Source organism: Mytilus trossulus, chromosome 12 (assembly GCF_036588685.1).
Source record: "Mytilus trossulus isolate FHL-02 chromosome 12, PNRI_Mtr1.1.1.hap1, whole genome shotgun sequence".
Classification (NCBI taxonomy): Eukaryota; Metazoa; Mollusca; class Bivalvia; order Mytilida; family Mytilidae; genus Mytilus; species Mytilus trossulus.
This window is the reverse complement of record NC_086384.1, coordinates 22,277,268-22,303,372: the sequence shown is the minus strand read 5'-3', so window position 1 is coordinate 22,303,372 and position 26,105 is coordinate 22,277,268. Positions and strand designations below refer to the sequence as shown.

General features: G+C 32.9%; 2 protein-coding genes across 2 annotated transcripts; one reads left to right on the top strand and one right to left on the bottom strand.

Moving 5' to 3' along the window:
- The first annotated feature begins 3,330 nt into the window (after positions 1–3,330).
- LOC134693158 (uncharacterized) lies at positions 3,331–5,463 on the top strand. Its single transcript, XM_063553870.1, has 3 exons — positions 3,331–3,928; positions 4,539–4,626; positions 5,094–5,463. The coding sequence occupies exons 1-3, from the start codon at positions 3,497–3,499 to the stop codon at positions 5,300–5,302; spliced, it is 729 nt and encodes a 242-aa protein (XP_063409940.1). The 5' UTR covers positions 3,331–3,496; the 3' UTR covers positions 5,303–5,463.
- Positions 5,464–12,681: 7,218 nt separating this feature from the next.
- On the bottom strand, positions 12,682–23,279 carry LOC134693756 (uncharacterized). Its single transcript, XM_063554662.1, has 3 exons — positions 23,187–23,279; positions 15,080–15,195; positions 12,682–13,186 (listed from the first exon to the last, which is right to left on the bottom strand). The coding sequence occupies exons 2-3, from the start codon at positions 15,168–15,170 to the stop codon at positions 12,810–12,812; spliced, it is 468 nt and encodes a 155-aa protein (XP_063410732.1). The 5' UTR covers positions 15,171–15,195; positions 23,187–23,279; the 3' UTR covers positions 12,682–12,809.
- Between the last annotated feature and the right edge of the window lie 2,826 nt (positions 23,280–26,105).

The following is a 26,105-nucleotide window of genomic DNA, read 5'->3' as shown; positions in this document are numbered from 1 at the left end:
ATGGGAAATGAAGTCATTATTTGACCCTAGCAGTATTGATTTTAAAGAAAATGAAAAAGTTTCAGTGAATTACAGAGGAAGAGTTCTCCTACCTCCATATTCCGTTCCCCGCGCAGAAGAAGTAGCAGAAAATAGTATTTTTGATTTAGAAAATCTACCTTTTAGACAGCCAGAATCATTTATCACATGAAATCTGCACAAACATTTAGAAGCTTGGCGAGAACTTAAGCCTTCTGCAGAAGTTTTAGAATGGTTAGAAAATGGAGTTAATATTGAAAATTATTTCAGACATTTCAAAGGCAATTTTAAAGGGAAAATGTATGACTCGGCTACGCCACCTTGTTTGTATTTTGGCAATGCACTTAACTGTAAGAACCATGTTGAAATTATTAAGTCGACTCTTTTTGATCGTGTCAGAAATGGATCTGTGTCTGTATGGGGTAGAGTTGGTTGTTATGACCCCCCTCATTTGGTAATGCCCCTTACTGTAGAGGTAACAAAACCTAGGCTCTGTCATGATGAGCGTTTTTGAACTTGTGGGTTATAGCTAAGCCTTTTGTATTAGATACTCTCAAAGAAGTTCCAAGGTTGGTTGAAAACAGTACATTTATGGCGTCTGTAGATGACAAATCGGGTTATGACCATATTCTAGTTCATAAAGATTCTAGAACATATTTCGGTGTGCGCTTTGCAGATTTGTATTTTGTGTTCAGTACCATACCTTTTAGTTTTAAAACCAGTGCCTTCATTTACCATACTACAGGGATGGTTGCAACAGGACATTGTAGAAAGTAAGGTGTGCCATGCTTACAATATATTGATGACAGGCTGATTTCAGAATTTGTGGAAAAAAGTTGGTTATCTCATTTGTTTAGAACTTACAAATCACTTTACATTGTATGTCAAGTGTTGATAAGGTTGGGCTATTTTGTAGGTCTTAACAAGTCCGTTTTTCACCTTGTCAAATGATCATGTTTTTGGGAATGCTTATAGATTCTGTAAAACAGGCTTTTCTAATCCCAGACAAGAAAAAGAAATCTTTCGCGGAGCTCAGAGATTTTATTCTTACTCAGAGACAGGTGCCTCTAAACACGTTGCAGATTTTTACAGGGAAGTTCATTTCTTTTATGCTTGCTGTTCCGGCAGCAAAGTTGTTCACGCGTGAGTTCAATAAAGCCATTGGAAGAGCTATTAAAAATAGTAAACCTGTTTTGATTGACAAAAAACTTAGGGAGGAAATTAAACATTGGCAATTTTTAGACACATGGGTTGGTTATGTTCCGTGGCGGGCTGAACATCATTTATCAAATGGTAGCTCCCTAATGTAATTTCTACAGTTGGAAATGCTGAGATTTATAACCTGCATGTCATGATTTATCATCTGAAACTTAAGCAGTTAAACCTCTATGAAGCCAGAAGAATGTTTTCTAGCATTCCGATATATTTTATTTTACCTACTGATGTTTAGTTACATAATGACGTGTTAATTTTGCCGTACAATTTTGTACAATTTTCTACATAAGAAAATGCCTGTACCAAGTCAGGAAAATGGCAGTTGTTATCCACTCGGTTGAGCTTTGGATTTTTCCATTTGATAAGTGACTTTCCTTTTTGATACAAATACGACGTGTACATCAACATAACAACAAATATATAGCTGGCTTCTGACTTTGGGCAGGCACATACATAATCTTTGGAAGTTCTTAAAATTCCCATAACCTCTGACAGTAGTGTTACAACACTACAACACATCACAAGAACAAGAACAATCTAGAGAGATCAGTCGATAAGGGCTTCATTCATCAGATAACTACAGAGCATAATCATTGATTGATTGGTTGCAGGTTTCTAAACGTCATGTCAGTGGCAAATATTTCATGCATTTCCAAAAAAAGAACAAGTTAACAACAAAGACAACAGGTAGGCCTTAAAATAGAGGCCATGCAGGATGAAGGTCGGAGAAATTTGGACTGCCACAGGAAAATACGGGTATATTGGATAGGGATAGAAATTTTACACGAGGCATCGGATTGACGTCCCCATTCCGAAGGGACGTGGCTTCAAACGAATACATCCCGCACAGCCAAAAGGATAAATAATAATTTATATGTGTTTACATGCATACGTATGTGTTTAAGTCGACTTCTGTGGGTGTCTGGGACATTCTTAATACAATGTATCTTGATATTCAAAAAGCAACATGGATTTCAACCAATATTTTTTCTTTTCATAATATCGAAGATTAATTCAGTTATGTTACAAATATAGCATATACCATACCACATCAAGAAAGGGGGGAACATTGCAACTATGATGACAAAACAGCTAAAAGCAACACGGTAATGGGAGGAATAACACATATTGGTGTGTATGTTCATTGGACATACTGTACTTGGCTGCTAAAGCAGTATTATATATACAAGCGCTACTTGCAATTATTTTAGTCAGCTACAGCTATTAAGTGGACAACAAACTCCTGTTTTGAAACATCAAGTAATGAATGAGCAAGATAAATAAAATAACATGTTTAAAGTTTGAATTATAATTTTTGCAGGGTGGAACGTTGCCTCAAGTATTGTATATTCAAGCCGACAACTGCTGGCGGGAAAACAAAAATAAATCGTTTTGCGAGTTACTGCTGCACATGAAAGTATTTCAAGAGGTAGACATTTGATATCTTATAGCCCACAGTAATCATACTACTGTTAAATAATAGAATTCCTATCTAAAAAAATCCAGGAAAAACAATCATGACAATGAACACACATATTTTTTTCTACTGAATTGAGCGGTGATTCCTCCTACCATTTTTATAAGGGTTGTATCATGTATTAACATGAATAACTGTATCCAAATGAACATGATGAATAAGATATAATAAACCGAGAAAATATACCGACGGAGAATCATAATAAAAAGTCAATTAGAATAAATCATCTCAATATTCAACAGTAAAAAAAACTATGACAAACCATTACCTAAAAATATAAAGTAACTGCAGTACCACCGGAAAACTCGGAAAACTCGGTTAACAGCTCCTCGAGGGACACCCGTCGTATTTTCAGACCAACTGAATTCATGATATTTATCAAGTGTAATATATATCTACTCCACATACATCCACTATCATGACTGTCGGAATATTGCGTCAGAGAAATGTCAAAAATATAAGCAAAAGAACGAACAAGAATCGTTATGCGGACAGTTTAAAGTGCAAATCAATATAAAATTTGATAGAATTTATTTTTGAAAATATTTTTTTTTGCAAGTTCACCTTTCTTTTCTGTATGTTGGACACACACATGAGGATATTGACACAGGTTTCAGCAAAATAGCAGATTCCCTCCGTCGAAATGACACAGAAACAATCCCTGAGCTTTTGGATCTATTACCAAATCCAAGCAATTTAATTTGGCAATACGACATTAGGAACTGGCTTGAACCATTTATTGCTGATGTACGGAAACATACCAAGCCATTACATTATAAATTTACAATGGCTGAAGTATCTAATAAGATTAAACTGTGTTACAAATCCAATCATGCTGGGCCTTGGAAGATTTCAACAAGTGGAATGTTCATGTTTAACGAGAAAGGTGAAGTAGAATTGCCAAAGGGTGTACCAAAAGTCTCCACGCCAGTATTTGACAAAATATCTATCGAAAAAATTGAAAGTGGAATTAATGACTGGAAATGTCTCTTCACGGATCAAATAGAACATCACCAATTTAGTTGGTGGAAGAGCCGGGTTAACTACATGAAGAAATTAAGAGATGATAATCAATTTATGAAAAGTGAAATCATACAAAAGGCAGTTTGGTACTTTGATAAATTACCGAAAATTAGAGTGACACCAGACTGTTCGGATGATAACAACCCACCAAAGGAAATAGAGGACATGATAAATCAAGAGCTTATAGAACACGAGGTAAGAACTAAACAATCATTAACGATTCTGACCTCGTCCACAAAGTCCCCTTTTCTGCTGTCAATTTAAAGTCTTCAGTTGACACACAAATTATATTCCGATTCCAATGTTTTTATTCTATTTCTTACTTTCTTTGTAGTTTTAATATTGTTCGGAAGACACAAAAACACAGACATTATTGCAAGATCTTGTAAGGTTTTCATCGAAGGGAATAGTGTGACTTTATTTGTTTAATACATCATTTTCCTTCTACAATTTCATTTATAGGTCATAGACAATACTATGTATGTATGTGTACATCATAAATCAGGGAGTTTTATAACTTACTGTTTTTCTATTCTATAGCGAGTACATATTTTTTTTACCGTACAGGTTAATAAAAGGGATGCATAAATATGCTATGGCTTTTGCCTGGAAAAGTGTAAACCCTAGTTTCGTCATAATTTCTAAATTTAGTAATAAAACATTCAGAAATATACACTTCAAGTCAAATATTAATGGATAATTAATATTAATAAAAAAAAATGATTTCTCCTATGCAATAGTACCTTTGACATTGATCTGTTTACACCTTATATACTAGTAGAACATTAGTATTTTTCAATCATAGATACAGATTACCCAGAAAAGAAAAAGAAAACAAAGTGAACAAGACAAAACCAGACCTGAATTGAAAAAGCAGAAGAAAGGCAAAAAAGGTACGCTATTGTAGAGTTCTTGTTACAGTGTCATTTGGAATGTTGGAGGAACAATGACGATTATGTTCGATGCCGTTACCGGTGGCAATCATTACCACTGTTTGCTATCACAAAAAAACGGACATATTTTAGTTTGTTTGAATATTCAAAATATTCATAGGAGGAGTTGGCATATGATATATTGATTATAGAATTCTTTTAGTTCAACTGATTTCAAAGTATAAGTCAAACGCGTTGTCTTTGCTTGCTTATTTTACTGAGAAAAATATTTGAGAAAAATAAATATTTTTCTTCTTTTCAAATTAAATATTTTTCATTTGAGCAAAACATCTGGACGTTTTATTAGCAAACTCAACTTGAAATCGGTAATTGACTACTTTATAATGTTTATTTGTTTTTCTTTGATCATCAATCAACAACATTTAAGGTCGAAATCAATTGTTGTTTTGTTTTTTTTGTATTTTCAGGAAATACGAAGAACATGACTACTAGACGCACCATAGATAATAGCTCATTTGTATATGGCTATATATGTCAAAAGAAACAGATATTTTATTTTATCGCTATTTTGTGCATTTTTCCTTTGATCTTTTTTATGATAATTTTCATATCATGCTTCTCGCTTGAGATGGAAAAAGTATTGCTAGAAACTAAGGAGGCCACGTGGCGTTGCTAATGAAATTGACATTGAAATTGACAACATCGTCATAGGTAAAATAGCGATAAACAGATTATCATTGGTCATCTCAACTCGATTGCTTTCCTCACTTTCGCTGTTCCAGCTCAAGCGAGAAAATCAATCTCGTTGAGATAATCAACGATAATCTATAACTATAATACAGGAATTAATAGAACTCATTTTTCTTTTTTGATTTGATTTGTTTTATACATGAGTTATCATATTTGTTGTGGCTATTTTACCTAGCAGTTGAACAACATATGGTTTCAACAGCAACAGTACAATTATGTTGTATTCAAAATATTGTGCATGCTTTAATATGTAATTTTCAAGAATTTAAATTTTCTGTTTGTGCTGTACTGACATTAAACAGTTTGTAATTATGTTTTCTTTTGAAAAAAAAACATTGATTTCTATCTCGTTTACTTTCCTTTAATTTTATGGATACACGAATACGTGGTAGCGTGATCACCCCGAGTGTGAGAGGTCGTAGGTTGGAACCCGGCTATATGAAAACAGAGACTTTAGAAATTGTATATGTTGCTTCTCCGCTTTGCACGCAGCATGAAGGAGTTTGATCAAGGATTGATTGGCTCGAACTGATAATGCTATGTCCGTTTCGGTGGACTGTTATCTTATGAACAACATGACGGTTGTCACACGTGAAGCAGTATTTTCTTCCCTTTCGGAGTTGCCGAGATCACCCCTGCCTTTTGGTGGGATTCGTGTTTTTAATTTCTTTGACGTTTCTTCTTCACTATTGCTTGTCTTTTCTTTTGTAGCCATGACGTTAGTTTAGCTTCGATTTATGAGTTTGAATGTCCCTCTGGTATCTTTTACTCCTCCTTTATGACTTAGCTTGTTAAAAATCCGACTCAGCGTGTTGTTCAAGTGAAAAGTAAAGTTATTTTTCATGTTACATTAACTGGTTCTTGTCCTGAATATGCATATTTATTTCCCGCTTATATAAGCCAACATAAGCACCTAGATTCATCTTTTATTTCGTATGTGAATGTTTCAAAGTCATTTAAAGTCTTGTACATGTACATTTATTTAGCTAGTGTTAATTATGACCTTCAAATCTAAGGCCAGCTATCTAACTTTGCAAAATGATTTAAAGCAGTATTTTCACTAGCTTGACTTGTTTGCAATAAAACAGAAAACTCAGTCGAAAAGTGCATTGAGAATCACACTGCTTTTCCAAGCTTCACCTGATAAATGTTCGTCATTTTTATATTCAAGATTGGCGTTTTTAGACGGAAAGTAAATCTTTGCAAAATGCGGTAGAAATGGATAAATACACATAATGGGGACATTTCCCCATTCCGTGTTTATTGTTTATTTCTTCGACATAGAAAATGACCAATTACACAGCCTGTTTTAAAAATTATTTTCATGTGGGGAAATTTCCCCAATATTGTTTAGTGTGCACGTATGTGTTGTCTTCCTGTATGGATGTTTTCCCACTAATTGTAATTTAATGGGGAAATTTCCCCATTTCGTATTCTTTTATCTCCATATTCAAAGTCATATTTAATTTGGGGATATTTCCCCACTTTATTCATGATGTTAATTACAGTTACTAACACACACTTCTTAAACTTATAATTATATTTGACGAAAAGTGGGGATATTTCCCCAGTCTGAAGATCTTTTTTTCTGGAGATATTTCCCCAGTCTAAAGGTCTTTTTATTCCGGGGATATTTCCCCATTTTCATTTTTTTTTAATTTCATTATGATCATAGATGAGGAATAGTTTCAATTTTTACATTTTAATGTATGTTATAGCAAGGACTTTCATCATTCTTTGTTGCTACATGAATATAAAGTTAACATCAGGTGTAATTCTGGATACATTTTCACTAATTTTTAGCAACTGAATCGCCTTTCCTTCTTCAAATAAAGATGTTTTTACAATAAACGTTGACAATCTTTTTGTTTACCGAATTTGAAACCACACTAAAAAGAGAATAAAATAGATATTCTCTTTTTCAAATAGAACGCGTTCCACCCAAAGTAGATGCGCTGCTTTGACGCTTCTGGAGCCGACTGAGGGCCTTGGAATTATATAAATCGGGCTTTAATCTCTTTATTTTTCATTTATCTCTTCATTTATGTAAGTTTCACCTACCTGCCAACCTTTATTTTTCTATATTTTAACAGTTTTCACAGAGACCCGTCGATTTAAACATTTTTTTCCTTTGATCTTTTTTATGATAATTTTCATATCATGCTTCTCGCTTGAGATGGAAAAAGTATTGCTAGAAACTAAGGAGGCCACGTGGCGTTGCTAATGAAATTGACATTGAAATTGACAACATCGTCATAGGTAAAATAGCGATAAACAGATTATCATTGGTCATCTCAACTCGATTGCTTTCCTCACTTTCGCTGTTCCAGCTCAAGCGAGAAAATCAATCTCGTTGAGATAATCAACGATAATCTATAACTATAATACAGGAACTAATAGAACTCATTTTTCTTTTTTGATTTGATTTGTTTTATACATGAGTTATCATATTTGTTGTGGCTATTTTACCTAGCAGTTGAACAACATATGGTTTCAACAGCAACAGTACAATTATGTTGTATTCAAAATATTGTGCATGCTTTAATATGTAATTTTCAAGAATTTAAATTTTCTGTTTGTGCTGTACTGACATTAAACAGTTTGTAATTATGTTTTCTTTTGAAAAAAAAACATTGATTTCTATCTCGTTTACTTTCCTTTAATTTTATGGATACACGAATACGTGGTAGCGTGATCACCCCGAGTGTGAGAGGTCGTAGGTTGGAACCCGGCTATATGAAAACAGAGACTTTAGAAATTGTATATGTTGCTTCTCCGCTTTGCACGCAGCATGAAGGAGTTTGATCAAGGATTGATTGGCTCGAACTGATAATGCTTTGTCCGTTTCGGTGGACTGTTATCTTATGAACAACATGACGGTTGTCACACGTGAAGCAGTATTTTCTTCCCTTTCGGAGTTGCCGAGATCACCCCTGCCTTTTGGTGGGATTCGTGTTTTTAATTTCTTTGACGTTTCTTCTTCACTATTGCTTGTCTTTTCTTTTGTAGCCATGACGTTAGTTTAGCTTCGATTTATGAGTTTGAATGTCCCTCTGGTATCTTTTACTCCTCCTTTATGACTTAGCTTGTTAAAAATCCGACTCAGCGTGTTGTTCAAGTGAAAAGTAAAGTTATTTTTCATGTTACATTAACTGGTTCTTGTCCTGAATATGCATATTTATTTCCCGCTTATATAAGCCAACATAAGCACCTAGATTCATCTTTTATTTCGTATGTGAATGTTTCAAAGTCATTTAAAGTCTTGTACATGTACATTTATTTAGCTAGTGTTAATTATGACCTTCAAATCTAAGGCCAGCTATCTAACTTTGCAAAATGATTTAAAGCAGTATTTTCACTAGCTTGACTTGTTTGCAATAAAAAAGAAAACTCAGTCGAAAAGTGCATTGAGAATCACACTGCTTTTCCAAGCTTCACCTGATAAATGTTCGTCATTTTTATATTCAAGATTGGCGTTTTTAGACGGAAAGTAAATCTTTGCAAAATGCGGTAGAAATGGATAAATACACATAATGGGGACATTTCCCCATTCCGTGTTTATTGTTTATTTCTTCGACATAGAAAATGACCAATTACACAGCCTGTTTTAAAAATTATTTTCATGTGGGGAAATTTCCCCAATATTGTTTAGTGTGCACGTATGTGTTGTCTTCCTGTATGGATGTTTTCCCACTAATTGTAATTTAATGGGGAAATTTCCCCATTTCGTATTCTTTTATCTCCATATTCAAAGTCATATTTAATTTGGGGATATTTCCCCACTTTATTCATGATGTTAATTACAGTTACTAACACACACTTCTTAAACTTATAATTATATTTGACGAAAAGTGGGGATATTTCCCCAGTCTGAAGATCTTTTTTTTCTGGAGATATTTCCCCAGTCTAAAGGTCTTTTTATTCCGGGGATATTTCCCCATTTTCATTTTTTTTTAATTTCATTATGATCATAGATGAGGAATAGTTTCAATTTTTACATTTTAATGTATGTTATAGCAAGGACTTTCATCATTCTTTGTTGCTACATGAATATAAAGTTAACATCAGGTGTAATTCTGGATACATTTTCACTAATTTTTAGCAACTGAATCGCCTTTCCTTCTTCAAATAAAGATGTTTTTACAATAAACGTTGACAATCTTTTTGTTTACCGAATTTGAAACCACACTAAAAAGAGAATAAAATAGATATTCTCTTTTTCAAATAGAACGCGTTCCACCCAAAGTAGATGCGCTGTTTTGACGCTTCTGGAGCCGACTGAGGGCCTTGGAATTATATAAATCGGGCTTTAATCTCTTCATTTTTCATTTATCTCTTCATTTATGTAAGTTTCACCTACCTGCCAACCTTTATTTTTCTATATTTTAACAGTTTTCACAGAGACCCGTCGATTTAAACATTTTTTTAAATATATGGATAGTCGACCTTCGTATGGATAGAAACAAGTGCCTGTTTGTGTATATCTGTAAGTTGGCTCAAATGAAAGGTTTTATTGTTGGCGCAAATGAAGTGCCAATTGGCGCAAAAGCAAAGCACCGCCTGCTTCGCATGCATCACCTGCCAAAACGAATACACTTATACAAATGAACATGTCAAATTGCGTTATGTCCAAAAGGTACCAATGATTCGGACAACAGAACAGAGGATATAATTCTACAGATGCAAATTTGAAATGACAATTGGAAAGTTAATATCACCGCTTTCTTCTTATATGATGCGTTCACACGTAATTCGAATTCGATTCGAATTAACTAATTAAAATTAGTATGAGTAGCATTTGAAAGGTTTATAACGTCTAAGCGTAAATTTTATTTTTGAATTGCATTGCGCTTCGATTTTCGCTGTACTGTTCAAACAAACGTTAACTTTTAATTCAAATTATTAATCAAATAATTTTAATATAATGCCTTGTTCACACGTATATTCAATTGAATCCTAATTATATACAAGAACAAAATATCATTTGGTCATTTTATTTAGATTGCATCTGTTTTATATAATATAAACATAATCAAAGTATAAAAATATGTTTGCTTAATTCTAATTGCTAATTTCTTTAAATCAGTTTAATTGAGGTCTGGAGCTGGCATGTCAGTTAACTGCTAGTAGTCTGTTGTTATTTATGTATTATTGTCATTTTATTTATTTTCTTTTGTTACATCTTTTGACATCGGACTGGGAATTCTCTTGAACTGAATTTTAATGTGCGTATTGTTATTCTTTTACTTTTCTACATTGGCTAGAGGTATAGGGGGAGGGTTGAGATCTCATAAACATGTTTAACCCCGCCGCAATTATGCTCCTGTCCCAAGTCAGGAGCCTCTGGCCTTTGTTAGTCTTGTATGTTTTTTAAATTTTAGTTTCTTGTGTATAATTCGGAGTTTAGTATGACGTCCATTATCACTGTACTATTATGCATATTTTAGGGGCCAGCTGTAGGACACCTACGGGTGCGGGAATTCTCGCTACATTTAAGACCCATTGGTTGCCTTCGGCTGTTGTTTGCTCTGTGGTCGGGTGGTTGTCGCTTTGACATATTCACCATTTTCTTTCTCAATTTTATTGCTTAATATTTGAAATCTTGATTTGAGTTTAAAGTCAAGATATCATATTCAGTGTTAGCAATAATGTAATGTTCGATTGTACAATATTAATTCCGCATTTCATATCTTTTTAATACTGTATATATTATAAATATCAAATGGCCTCATAACTACACCCTTGCATTGGTTTTTTTTTCTAAGATTCAAGAATATAATGTTGTATTGAAGAAATTTAATAGCGTAATTAGTAGGAGAAGTTGAAATACATCTCTCCAGTACTTTTAGACTACTGTCTATCTGAATATTTCACTTATATTCAGATGTCATTCCAATCTAATTTTTTTCGTCATAAAGTAAAGACAAAATTAAAGATTTTAACTTCTTGTTAGTGATTTCATCCCTACGTATTAACATTTTAGCAGCATTTGAATATCGATTATATACTCTGAGAGTATATATCTTTGATATTGGTACGTTATTCCAGAGTTTGCATTTCCTATCATGATATCCTTGCTGCTAACTAAATGTTCCAGATGGTGAAATTGATGCCATTAATTCGTACATTTTATGAACGCCATCACAAATTGGTGGATCGTGATGGAATATATGTTTCACAGATGACGACAGATACGTTCAAATTGTCGGAACCCAAATCATGTCCTCAATTGCTCTAAAGTATAATACCGAAAACTTATCAATTGGGTTTTACTAACTGGAGCAGCTAGACGACTGCCACATGTAAAGCAGGATCTTCTTATTCTTTAAAACGCTTGCATTCACACCCAGTTTCTGATTGAATGAAATTTGTTGTTTTTCTTTTCTTTTTTTTTTTGGTGTTTTGTACACTATGCATGTGTTTGTCAGGACATGGTTAGTTTGTTTCAACTAATGAGTCTGAATATATTAACAAAGAGTTCAATATTTACTTATATTAAGTAAATATGAAATGGGTTGTTTTTCACATTAGACCGACACACTCAGCTCAACGTGAATAAAAACACATATTTATTAAAACAGACGATTATTATCATGACTTATTTCTTATCCATACACATGTATCATAAAACTATTAGTAAGTTGTGTATTCAGTTAATGATTAGGTGTATTTTGTTTTTCAATAACATGAAACAGACAATTTGCATTGCATTGCGTTTTCGAAACTAAGTGCGTGAATTCGACTGATGCAGTTTATTATACTGGTAAATTAAGTGATAATCTTTTCAATAAGAAAGAATCTTAATTTTGTATTTCTTTGATGATATACACTATAAATTAACCAGTTGCATTTCAAATTGTTGAAGATCTGTAGATTGCGTATGTTGTTCTGTACTCTCACAGACGTATTCCTCCATATCTTAATTCTGTCTTAGATTTTTATATGTATCACAATGTTAGTTTAAACATGTATTATTGTTCAAAAATGACAAATGGATTAGACACAAGTTTTTCAACATAGTAACTTCTTCTCCAAATTTGTGATTGATTGTGTTTCTATAAAAAGTGGCAAACAAAAATCACAATGTTGAAGTCACAAAACAATGTATACCACTATACTCATAATACATACATCGGATAACTGTTTGTTCCATGTATAAGGTACACACAAGTTTAAACAACAAATATAATGTGTTTGTTAGCTGTCTACTCGATTAAACAATATAACAATATCAAAATGTCAAACTTTATTTAATGACATTAACTTCTTATAATTTTGAGTCCAACGTTAATTGGTAGAGTTTAATAGCAGTGCATCATACGTCTTAAATGGCTGGCTGACATGTAAATAATGTATTGAATTGAATATGTTGAATTATTATGTTATATCAGGTTGCTTTTAAAAAAATATATATATGTATATATGGATGTAGTTTATGCTATCTTAACAGCACTGAAAGTGTTATAAACACTAAACAGACTAGCCCCGCTGTTCATTTGTACAAAAATCAGGTCGCCCTCTGCCAGATTAACGCTAATAGTTTGGGATGCCATATTATAATCTTTACTAGTGAATAGCCACACCATAATCACTCCATTTTTTCTTAGAGTAAGGTGAGAACTTTGAAAGCCTGACATCATGGAAACAGACACAGAGTAAACACCAGTTCGACCGGTTGGAACAGTAAAAATACCCGTATCGATATCATATACAGGTGGGTCCCCTGTAGCAGAATGGATCTGGTTGTATTTGACTCTATTTCCAACTGACACTGTTGTGTTACCTGAAGGCAATGTCGCTGTAAATGCAACTGAAAAATAAAGATTTAAAAAGGATTAATAAAACTTATGTATATTATACACATACACATACACATACACATACATAGACGCTCATATAGTTGTTCAAAATAACAGTGTCTTAATGAAACTATTGGGGACTTTATCATGCGCTAAACTGTCTATTGCAGAAATGTTTACTGAAAAAAAAAATCGGCCTAAAAAATCAAAATTCTGATTTTTTACAAATATGTGTTCTGCTCGTAGCAATGCATATTTTGTCTGGGCTGCAAGTTAAACAACCCACTGTCAAATGATTCAAATTGATGCTGAAGCAATAGAAGTTGATACAGATTTATGAATGCAAATTACTAAATTCTGTCAGAAATTGTCATTTAAATCAAAGTTATACATTACGGCTGTGGTTTCTATACACTTATTTCTACTTTAGAATGGTCAGCTGTGATGTATGAGAAACGTCACATGGAATAAAACTGCTCTCATGTGAGTAATAAATTGGAAGAAATGTGTGTTAAAACTTTAACTTTGCATTAACTTTGCATTCGAAATGAAATAAAAACATGCAAGAACGCTTTTGTGAAAAGTGTGAAATAAAGCTGTATTCATTAAAAAAAAAAGGAAAGATATCAAATAGTTAGCAAAGGTACTAGGATTATAATTTAGTACGCCAGACGCGCGTTTCGTCTAGATAAGACTCATCAGTGACGCTCAAATCAAAAATATTTATAAATCCAAACAAGTACAAAGTTGTAGAGCATTGAGGATCCAAAATTCCAAAAAGTTGTGCCAAATACGGCTAAGGTAATCTATGCCTGGGATAAGAAAATCCTTAGTTTGTCAAAAAGTTCAAAGTTTTGTATACAGGAAATTTATAAAAATGACCACATTATTGATATTCATGTCAACACCGAAGTGTTGACTACTGGGCTGGTGATACACTCGGTGACGAAACAACCACTTTGTCGTGTCAGCAATTTGATTTAGAAAATTTAAAGTTACATAGTAAAGTCGACATAATTGTGTAATCATTATATAAGTTAATCCAGCATGCGTTACTATATTTATTGATTGGTTGTACCGACATATACATTTCTGTCTAAATGCGGGTAAATATGGTTGTTTTACTTAACTTATTTGTATGTCAGAAACTACAGATTACTAATGGAGGTAAATAACAAGAAGTGATATTACCTTTCTGGATTAAAGACGACCATAATTTGTATTGTACACCAATATTGCCGTCATATAGCTTGTTTATATTACCATGGGAGATCAACATGTCAAATGTTTATTTAAAATACGTATATAACCATTTTTTTAAAGACTTTATCATAACTACGCTGATGAATATACTGAAATGCTTCATTATAAAACATATTAAAACTTTAATTTCGCTCTAAACGTTATAGGACTTGAAGAATGTGATCTTTGTTTTAAAATGCAATGTACGTGCATTGTTTGTCATTCAAAAGTGTTACAAAATCGATTTCAATTTGCAAATAATATAATTTTGAATGTAACGCGTCTTCTGATTGGCTGACGTTATTTTTGTTTGAGCCCATAGACATAATTTAGTCATGTGACCGCGACGTCATCAACGTTTTTTGTGGTTTTCTTCGGTTTCAAAAGGAATTTAGAATTAAATTATAAGAAATGACTGTAATATTGTTTCTGTCTATTCGAAATAACATAAAAAATTTGGTGCACACTATTAAATAACCCGCTACGCGCGTTACTCAGTGTTTACCAAATTTTTAAAGTTATTTCTTCATAGACAGAAAAAATATTACAGTTATTTCTTAAATTGTAAATTTGTAATATGTTGTATTCCAGTTAATATGTTTGTAAAACGAAAGAAGAAAAATAAATTACAACTTTAAATCATAATAAGAATAAAGTCTTACCAGGAGGAGGTAACCAAGCACCAACTTGACATAATTGTGTCAACATGATCAACACAAACAAGATGCATATAGAAATAGATGTCTTCAGCATTGCAAATGACTGCGGATAAGGAACTCTGTAATCATAAAAAATATTCAAATATATAATACGTATATATATATAATGTTAACTCAAATAAATGCAAGAATCTTTTCATTTCCAGGAACAAACTGTACATGTTTACATGTTTTTTCTGTAAAAAAAAATAACCACAGAAGTACAGAAATCAAACATAAATTAAAAAAAAGGAAGGAAGTCCATTAAACCTGACCAAATCAAATTCCCGATTATGCTGAATACAAACAACGGACGAATGTAAAAGAAGTGTCAAATATTCAGTTTGAAGCGTTCCAAATAAAGGTAATCACAGAACGACGGATTTTTAGTTCTGTTTGCAATTAAACCATTTCGAACCTTATCATGAAATACTGAAATCGCTATGTTATAAATTATTAAGAATCAGTGTTCTCCTTTTTTCACTAAGGTAAGGTGGGTGTTTTGAAAAAAAACACTTGCAACCGGTTGATTTTTTTAACGTTTTCAGCGGGGTTTATTTTTTTCAGTTTTACTGTGGGTTGGGGTCACAAATGGAAGGATAAGTATTGTATTCACATTTAATGGAATTGAACCATTCTTCTGCCCTATCACTACCAGCCTTTCATTAAATGATTTGACAAATTAGTTTTGTGCATATCCGATAGCAGTTCATAATTGCTGTTGCAGGACTCCCTCTTCCTACGAAGTCTGCTAATGCATGGCCTATCGAACAAAGTGTCTGTTCTGTTCCTCGCTTTAGTGCTGTATTTTTGGCACACAGAACAGTAATATCCTTCTGTGACGATTATCCATTAAAAGTCCTGTTCATATTTATCACCCCCTCAAATGAGGGGGTAACCTCTCAATGTAATGACTATCCCTTTTATGAGGGGTGCATTTAAAAAGAAACAGATGAGGGGAAACCTTTCAATGAAATGACTATCCCTTTTATGAGGGGTACATTTAAAGAGAAACAAATTAGCACATATTTGTTTTTGGCCTTTTTATCATTAATTTAATTTAAACATATTTATTTATAGTGGATTGGGAAACAAGTTTTGCAACTTATATTAATCCCTTTCCACTTTTATCATTATGGACACTCTTGTAGAAAAGTTGTACCAAATAAAACGATTTCCCCCCTTTTAAGGTAATAAATCTAAGTTTTTCTTTCCTTCAACAGTAATATGACCCCTTGCCTGATGGACAGTCCCTCATTTTGGGATTGTTCCCAACCTGTTTATCTTCGCGATCACCTGTGTGCCGTTTCTGTTGTTTTGATACTTTATTTTCAATTTCAACAATTTCAATTCAACTATCCGTTTAAGTTGACTTATATGGCTTAGAATTTTCCTTATCACCATCGTCATCTGCCTTTCCATTCACCCGATTAATATAAGAAAACATTGAAATTTGACGATCCGCCATTTTTTTTAATGAAAACAAACTGCGAGGTGCGATAAGTATTTAAACTTTTACGGTGCGGAACCGAAAAAAATCCGGAATTTTGAAAAAAAGCCGACCACCTCCTAAAATGGAAAGGTGGTCGGCAAACCCGGCTTAAATGCCGAATGGAAAACACTGAAGAATTATTGATTTTTGTATTGTTTTTTTTTACATTTATTTATTTACTTATTTACAAGATTGATCGTTTATATAAATATACAGTGTTAATTTCCATTGTTTAACGCAAGCGTACATTTTAGATGAATAAATACGGTTCATTATGTGTGCATTGTAATTACAAATTCGTCTGTCTTGTATTGTTCTGGTCGAAGTATTTCAAATATTCACTTTCGTGACTGTATCATGTGTTTCTATCAGTTTATCATAGTACTATCACATGGTTAGGTTAGAAATTAATAGTAAGTCCTAGTTTTGAGTGTTTTAATGTCTAATATTACCGTTTTAATTTACTGACATAACTGCACGAAACGATTCTCAATTAACATTAAGATAATCGTTGCAAAGAATCCTGCACAAACTTTTGCGAAAGACGGTTTTAAGTTTGTAGTTTTGCGAGAGTTAATGTTCTATTTGAAGGCAATTGTAGTGACCTGCAATACAAGTACCGTTCAGTGGAAAGGAATTAATATAAGTTACAAAACTTGGTTCCCAATCCACTATGAGTAAATATGTTTAAACTAAAGTACCATTCAATTGAGTTTAGTTATATGTCTTGTGTGACTGTCTCTGACCTAGGTGTTTTTTTGCATGTGCAATGACACAAAACATTGTTACGTGTACCATGATGAACTTTCGTGCAGGACTACTGTGTTTCCTTAGTATTTTACATTGACTTCAAAATATGATTTTCAATTGACCTTGCTTCTGAATATGTGGCATGTAAAAGAATTGTCATACGATGGTGAGTCTAGTGGTACGAGAAACTTTGTGTGAGCTTGACCGTTTCCCTCAACTTGTATATTTTGTTTAAATAAAATGAAGAATTGCCTATTGACACTCATACCACATCTTCTCTTATATATCTATATTATATATATACAACTCGTCTAAACATCAACCCAACAATGTTAGATCTGTAAATTTGCTTTCGCAAATTTTTGGTTCTTCCCTCGCCGGGATTCGAACCCATGCTACTGTGATATCGTGACACCAAATCGCCTGCACTGCAGCCGTCCCGCTAGACCACACGACCACCTGGGCTCTCAAAAAAAGAGCTTTCGGTGGCCATATGTTACCTTTCCACGTCAGTTTTAATCTAGCGGCGTACTACATTACATGATATATAAGGCATGAAGATGTTATTGTTACAGATCAGCTAAATTATCTATAGTAAAGGATCCTACAAATTAATGTAAGATACAGTCACAGAAAATAATTATATTCATAAGTACGTCTGAGTCAGTGACAACCCTACAACAGATGTATCCATCGGATCGCCATCAATGATGGTGATACATGGCTGTGTACATAATGTATATACAACTCGTCTAAACATCAACCCAACAATGTTAGATCTGTAAATTTGCTTTCGCAAATTTTTGGTTCTTCCCTCGCCGGGATTCGAACCCATGCTACTATATATACTATAGATAATTTAGCTGATCTGTAACAATAACATCTTCATGCCTTATATATCATGTACTGTAGTACGCCGCTAGATTAAAACTGACGTGGAAAGGTAACATATGGCCACCGGAAGCTCTTTTTTTGAGAGCCCAGGTGGTCGTGTGGTCTAGCGGGACGGCTGCAGTGCAGGCGATTTGGTGTCACGATATCACAGTAGCATGGGTTCGAATCCCGGCGAGGGAAGAACCAAAAATTTGCGAAAGCAAATTTACAGATCTAACATTGTTGGGTTGATGTTTAGACGAGTTGTATATACATTATGTACACAGCCATGTATCACCATCATTGATGGCGATCCGATGGATACATCTGTTGTAGGGTTGTCACTGACTCAGACGTACTTATGAATATAATTATTTTCTGTGACTGTATCTTACATTAATTTGTAGGATCCTTTACTATAGATAATTTAGCTGATCTGTAACAATAACATCTTCATGCCTTATATATCATGTACTGTAGTACGCCGCTAGATTAAAACTGACGTGGAAAGGTAACATATGGCCACCGAAAGCTCTTTTTAGCTCACCTGGCCCAAAGGGCCAAGTGAGCTTTTCTCATCACTTGGCGTCCGGCGTCCGTCGTCCGTCGTCCGTCGTCCGTCGTCGTCCGGCGTTAGCTTTTACAAAAATCTTCTCCTCTGAAACTACTGGGCCAAATCAAACCAAACTTGGCCGCAATCATCATTGGGGTATCTAGTTTAAAAAATGTGTGGCGTGACCCGGTCATCCAACCAAGATGGCCGCCACGGCTAAAAATAGAACATAGGGGTAAAATGCAGTTTTTGGCTTATAACTCAAAAACCAAAGCATTTAGAGGAAATCTGACATGGGGTATAAATGTTTATCAGGTCAAGATCTATCTGCCCTGAAATTTTCAGATGAATCGTTTAACCTGTTGTTGGGTTGCTGCCCCTGAATTGGTAATTTTGAGGAAATTTTGCTGTTTTTGGTTATTATCTTGAATGTTATTATAGATAGAGATAAACTGTAAACAGTAATAATGTTCAGCAAAGTTAGATTTACAAATAAGTCAACATGACCGAAATGGTCAGTTGACCCCTTTAGGAGTTATTGCCCTTTATAGTCGATTTTTTTCCATTTTTCATAAATCTAAGTAATCTTTTACAAAAATCTTCTCCTCTGAAACTACTGAGCCAAATTAATCCAAACTTGGCCACAATCATCTTTGGGGTAATTATTTAAAAAAATGTGTGGCGTGACCCGGTCAACCAACCAAGATGGCCGCCACGGCTAAAAATAGAACATAGGGGTAAAATGCAGTTTTTGGCTTATAACTCAAAAACCAAAGCATTTTGAGGAACTTTGAAATGGGATAAAAATGTTTTTTAGGTCAATATCTATCTGCCCTGAAATTTTCAGATGAATTGGACAATCGGTTGTTGGTCTGCTGCCCTCCAATTGGTAATTTTTAAAGAAATTTTGCCGTTTTTGGTTATTATCTTGAATACTATTATAGATAGAGATAAACTGTAAACAGCAATAATGTTCAGCAAAGTAAGATCTACAAATAAGTCAACATGACCTAAATGGTCAATTGACCCCTTAAGGAGTTATTGCCCTTTATAGTCAATTTTTAACAATTTTCATGAATTCGGTAATTTTATGTAAATTTTTACCAAATATTTTTCTCTGTTACTAATGGGCAAGGTTCATTATAGATATAATTGTAAGAAGCAAGAATGTTCAGTAAAGTAAGAACTTCAAACACATCACCATCACCAAAATACAATTTTGTCATGAATCCATTTGTGTCCTTTGTTTAATATGCACATAGACCAAGGTGAGCGACACAGGCTCTTTAGAGCCTCTAGTTTTGAGAGCCCAGGTGGTCGTGTGGTCTAGCGGGACGGCTGCAGTGCAGGCGATTTGGTGTCACGATATCACAGTAGCATGGGTTCGAATCCCGGCGAGGGAAGAACCAAAAATTTGCGAAAGCAAATTTACAGATCTAACATTGTTGGGTTGATGTTTAGACGAGTTGTATATACATTATGTACACAGCCATGTATCACCATCATTGATGGCGATCCGATGGATACATCTGTTGTAGGGTTGTCACTGACTCAGACGTACTTATCTATATTATATATATATATAGATATATTTGTTAGTATTGTGTACCACGATGACCCTTTCATCAAAATCTGCTTTGTGTTTTTTTGACAAGAAACTCTTGAACAGACTATAACTTTTTGTCTCTTGACCTATGCATATTTGGTGTGTCTCTTGGCATGATTACCTTGAGGTCAAGTCTCTGGTTTTGTTAGTCTTGTATGTTTTTAATTGAAATAATTTTTTAAGTTCTGGAGTTTGAACTAGTACACATTTTTTTAATGGGCATCTGAAGTCCGCCTCTTTTGACATGAATATCAATAATGTGTTCATTTTTATAAATTTTTTGTTTACAAAACTTATCGAAAACAAAGGATTTGCTTATCCCAGTCGTAGATTACATAAGCCGTATTTGGCACAACTTTTTAGAATTTTTTATCATCAATGCTCTTCAATTTTACTATTTATTTATTAAAACCATGAGTTCTACCATTTACATGATAACAAACAACACAGTCGTAGACATTTCATAGTCTAATACATATAATGTCTGCCTCTATGATTCTGTTTACAGAAGATGTTTGATATTCATATTGCTGGCTAATTTCGTTACAAATATGGTTAGCGGAACTGAATAAGCTTCCTAAATCAATTTTAAAGTTTAATAGAAGCAATAAGGTTTATTTAAAAAACAAATTGCAGCAAGACACAAAACTACTACTTATTTAAGCCATATTATAATCTACATTGACAGGAAATTAGATTGTAGAAAAACATATCAAATTTTTCTACAATCTAATTTAAAACATAACGGTACTTGTATTGCAGGTCACTACAATCGCCTTCATGAATTTGACCTACCAAATTAGACTATTTACCGGATTTGTAATCACATAAGCAACACGACGGGTGCCGCATGTGGAGCAGGATCTGCTTACCCTTCCGGAGCACCTGAGATCACCCCTAGTTTTTGGTGGGGTTCGTGTTGTTTATTCTTTAGGTTTCTATGTTGTGTCACGTGTACTATTGTTTTTCTGTTTGTCTTTTTTCATTTTTAGCCATGGCGTTGTCAGTTTGTTTTAGATTTACGAGTTTGACTGTCCCTTTGGTATCTTTCGTCCCCCTTTTTCCGTCTATATTTAAATTGATTACAAGAAACACTTAACGAAGATGACGCACGGCTTATATTGACAAACACAATGCATGTGTTACTTCTATACATCACTAACCATTGATGCTTGAAACAAATAAATTGAAAGGCAGAATTACATACGAAGATTGATCCAGTCACCAAAAAAACTTAGTATGATGTGCAAAATCTAATAAAGTGAACCTTTAACCAGGGATACAATGGCAAAACAAAAATCATTGCTAAACTCAAACACTTACCGTTGTCAAAACATTATAGAATTTCTACCAAAACACAAACAATTACTGTTATCAATGAGTTATGAATTTCTACTAAATCACAAACACTTACCGTTGTCAATAATTTATCGAATTCCTATTAAAACACAAACACTTACCCCCAACAATAATGTATGGAATTCTACTGCTTCACAAACACTAACCGTTGTTCATTTTTCATTGAATTCTTACTAAAAGAAAACACTTACCATTGTCAATAATTTATAGATTTCCATTCTAAGACACAATAACTTACCGTTGTCAATAAATCATTTAATTCCTACTAAACAACAATTACTTACCGTTGTTAAAAATTTATTGAATTCCTTCTAAAACACAATTTCTAACTGGTGTTAAAAATTTAAGGAATTTCGACTTTAACAAAATTACTTAGCATTGTCAATAATTTATTGAATTCCTACAAAAACACAATTATTAACCGTTGTCAATAATTTATTGAATTCTTACTAAAACATAAGTACTTACTGTTGTCAATAATTTATTGAATACCTACAAAAACACAATTATTTACCGTTGTCACTAATTTATTATATTCCTATTTAAACACAATTACTTACCATTGTCAATAATTTATTGAATTCCTACTAAAATACAAACAGTTACCGTTGTCAATAATTTATTGAATTCTTACTAAAACATAATTACTTACCGTTGTCAATAATTTATTGAAATTCCTACAAAAACACAATTATTTACCGTTGTCACTAATTTATTGAATTCCTATTTAAACACAATTACTTACCGTTGTCAAAAAATTATTTAATTATTACTAAAACATAAGTACCTACCGTTGTCAATAATTAATGGAATTCTTACTAAAACATTAGTTCTTACCGTTGTCAATAATTTATTGAATTCCTACAAAAACACAATTATTTACCATTGTCACTAATTTATTGAATTCCTGTTTAAACACAATTACTTACCATTGTCAATAACTTATTGAATTCCTACTAAAAGACAAACACTTACCGTTGTCAATAATTTATTGAATTCCTACTAAAATCCAATTACTTACCGTTGTCAATAATATATTTAATTCCTGCTAAAACACAATTATTTACCATTGTCAATAAATTATTGAATTCCTTCTAAAAGACAAGCACTTACCATTGTCAATAATTTATTGAATTCCTACTAAAACACAATTACTTACTGTTGTCAATAATTTATTGAATCACTACAAAAAAGCACTTACCTTTTTCAATGATTTATAGAATTTCTTCTAAAACACAAACACTTACCATTGTTATTAATTTATGAAAAACCTACTAAAACGCAAACACTTACCCTGATCAATAATTTAGTTACAGAATTCCTACTTAACGCAAACACTTACTCTAATCAATAATTTAGTTACAGAATTCCTACTAAAACACAAACACTTACCGTTGTCAATAATAAATAAAATTCCTAATGAAATACAGATACTCACCTTTTGTTGTTTCGTCAATCAAAAGGGGATGTAGATATATCATAAAGGTAGCAAGAGTATATTTACTCTAAATCATTGTCATGCATATTCATTTTTCAAATCATCAAGCGAATGAGAACAGGATGCAAATGTATAATATTATATAACGCTAATTGATATTTTAATGCATGAAAAGTATTTAAAGATTGATATTTGTAAAATGTGTTTACTTCTAAAGGAAATGAGAAGCATTGCTTTGCACCAATTGATGTTATCATGAAAGCATAATAATGCATCTTATTTCGATGTCCTTTTTTATTTATCCTTCCATTAATATATCCATCTGTTAATCTAAAACAATTTGTTATGAGCAATATTCACCCTACATTCATGACATTGCCAATATTCACCCTACATTCATGACATTGCTTGGTACATTTAATTGAATTTTAAGTACATATATGAAGTTTTTACACGAATGGATTGATTTCATAATAGAAATATTCAATTAGTGTTCAAACAAGAATGCACTTGAAATCTACAATAATGCGTTAGAGCTATCACTACAAACCATTTTAGTCTGAAATGTCCTATATCTGTACTCGACTGTACTGATTTTTACTCGATCAGTCTGAATTGGTCTGACTTTTACTTAATATTACTCCACCCCAGTCTGAATCATACTCGACCGTACTGAATCTTACTTGACCCTTATCTTTGCCGTTGAAAATAGTCTGAACTATTACTCGACCAGTCTGAAACAGTCTTTACCCATTCTCGACCTGTACTCGACCTATTTTCTAGTCTAAACCATACTTAACCAAAGATCTGAATAGTACTCGACCAGTCTGAACCATACTAGACCAAATAACCTCTTCTTTTTTAAATGTCAAAATAATTTTTAACTTACATATATAACAACAGCCAACAAATTTTTTAAATTGTTAAACCTTATATTACAATTATATCTAATATTATATTTAGGATAAAAAAAATATATTATATATAATTTATATCAAAAAGGAATAAAATTAAATAAATTAATAAAATTGATTAGAAGTGAAATATAAATTATTACCGCTGCTTTGAGCAAACTTATGTCATAAATAAGATCACACCTGGTCAGAGGTATTAACTTCTAAATAACATTTATTCAAAATTGCAACATCCTGTTAAACTTGAATAACAAGGCCTTTCGAATATACTAGATTAGTAATACGCGAAATTTAAGAAAATATATCTTTCTTTTTACCTGTAAAGCACACATGTACTGAGGTAATAAGCTAATTAAAAACTAATTTTAACAATTTTTTACTGTTATTTAAGAGCATATTTCTTTTTTTTAAAGGATATCAATGATTGCTATGAAAATTCTATTATCATGATTATATTAAGTTCTTGGTTTAATAAAACAAAACAATTAATATAAAAAAGAAGATGTGTTAGATTGCCAATGAGATAACTATCCACAAAAGACCAAAATGACACAAACATTAACAACTATAGGTCACCGTACGGCCTTCAACAATGAGCAAAGCCCATACCGCATAGTAAGCTATAAAAGGCCCCGATAAGACAATGTAAAACAATTCAAACGAGAAAACTAACGGCCTCTTTTAAGTAAAATATGAACAAAAAAGGTCTCATTTCTTTTAAAATTATCAAGTTGTTTCATATACTATTTACATATTTTAAACAAATAAGTATTATTACCTGTACTTTACCTGAATTTACCTGTCAAACAAATGCGCGCAGTTGTAATCAAAAGCTGCGCGCAAACGTAATAATTTTGGCGCGCAAATGTAATGGTAATGCGCGCAAACGTAATGCACCGTTAGATATATAGATATATTTGTTAGTATTGTGTAACACGAAAACCCTTTTCTCAAAATCTGCTTTGTGTTTCTTTGACAAGAAACTCTTGACCAGACTATAACTTTTTGACTCTTGACCTATGCATATTTGGTGTGACTCTCGGTATGATTACCATGACGTCAAGTCTCTGGTTTTGTTAGTCTTGTATGTTTTTCATTGTAAATTAACTTTTATGTTCTAGAGTTTGAACTGGTACACATTTTTTTCATGGGCATCTGAAGTCCGCCTCCACGCAAGTGATTTTCTCGCTTTGTTGAACACCCATTGGTGGCCTTCGACTACTTTTTGCTCCTTTGTCATGTTACTGTCTCTTTTGCCATGAATATCAATAATGTGGTCATTTTTATAAATTTTCTGTTTACAAAACTTTTCGAAAACAAAGGATTTGCTTATCCCAGTCGTAAATTACCGTAGCCGTATTTGGCGTAACTTTTTAGAATTTTTTATCATCAATGCTCTTCAACTTTTTTATTTATTTATTGAAACCATGAGTTCTACCATTTACATGATAACAAACAACACAGTCGTAGACATTTCATAGTCTAATACATATAATGTCTGCCTCTATGATTCTGTTTAAATGTTTGATATTCATATTGCTGGCTAATTTCGTTACAAATATGGTCAGCGGAACTGAATAAGCTTCCTAAATCAATGTTAAAGTTTAAGAGAAGCAAAAAGGTTTTTTTTTTTAAATATTTGCAGCAAGACACAAGACTACTACTTATTTAAGCCATATTATAATCTACATTGACAGGAAATTAGATTGTAGAAAAACATATCATATTCCGTCTATATTTAAATTGATTACAAGAAACACATAACGAAGATGACACAAGGCTTATATAGACAAACACAATGCATGTGTTACTTCTATACATCACTAACCATTGATGCTTGAAACAAATAAGTTGAGAGGCAGAAATACACACGAAGATTGATCCAGTAACCAAAACAACTTAGTATGATGTGCAAAATCTAACAAAGTGAACCTTTAACCAGGGATACAATGGCAAAAAACTCAAGCACTTACTGTTGTCAAAAAAATAAAGAATTTCTCCCAAA

What these genes read in the sequence shown, in the direction of transcription:
- LOC134693158 (XM_063553870.1), top strand. Translation starts at nt 3,497, where the DNA reads ATGGCTGAAGTATCTAATAAGATTAAACTGTGTTACAAATCCAATCAT. An exon ending in AAGAGCTTATAGAACACGAG is followed by an intron (nt 3,929 to 4,538) that starts GTAAGAACTAAA and finishes TTTCAATCATAG; the next exon opens with ATACAGATTACCCAGAAAAG. An exon ending in GCAGAAGAAAGGCAAAAAAG is followed by an intron (nt 4,627 to 5,093) that starts GTACGCTATTGT and finishes TTGTATTTTCAG; the next exon opens with GAAATACGAAGAACATGACT.
- LOC134693756 (XM_063554662.1), bottom strand. Translation starts at nt 15,170, where the DNA reads ATGCTGAAGACATCTATTTCTATATGCATCTTGTTTGTGTTGATCATG. An exon ending in TGCTTGGTTACCTCCTCCTG is followed by an intron (nt 13,187 to 15,079) that starts GTAAGACTTTAT and finishes TTTATTTTTCAG; the next exon opens with TTGCATTTACAGCGACATTG.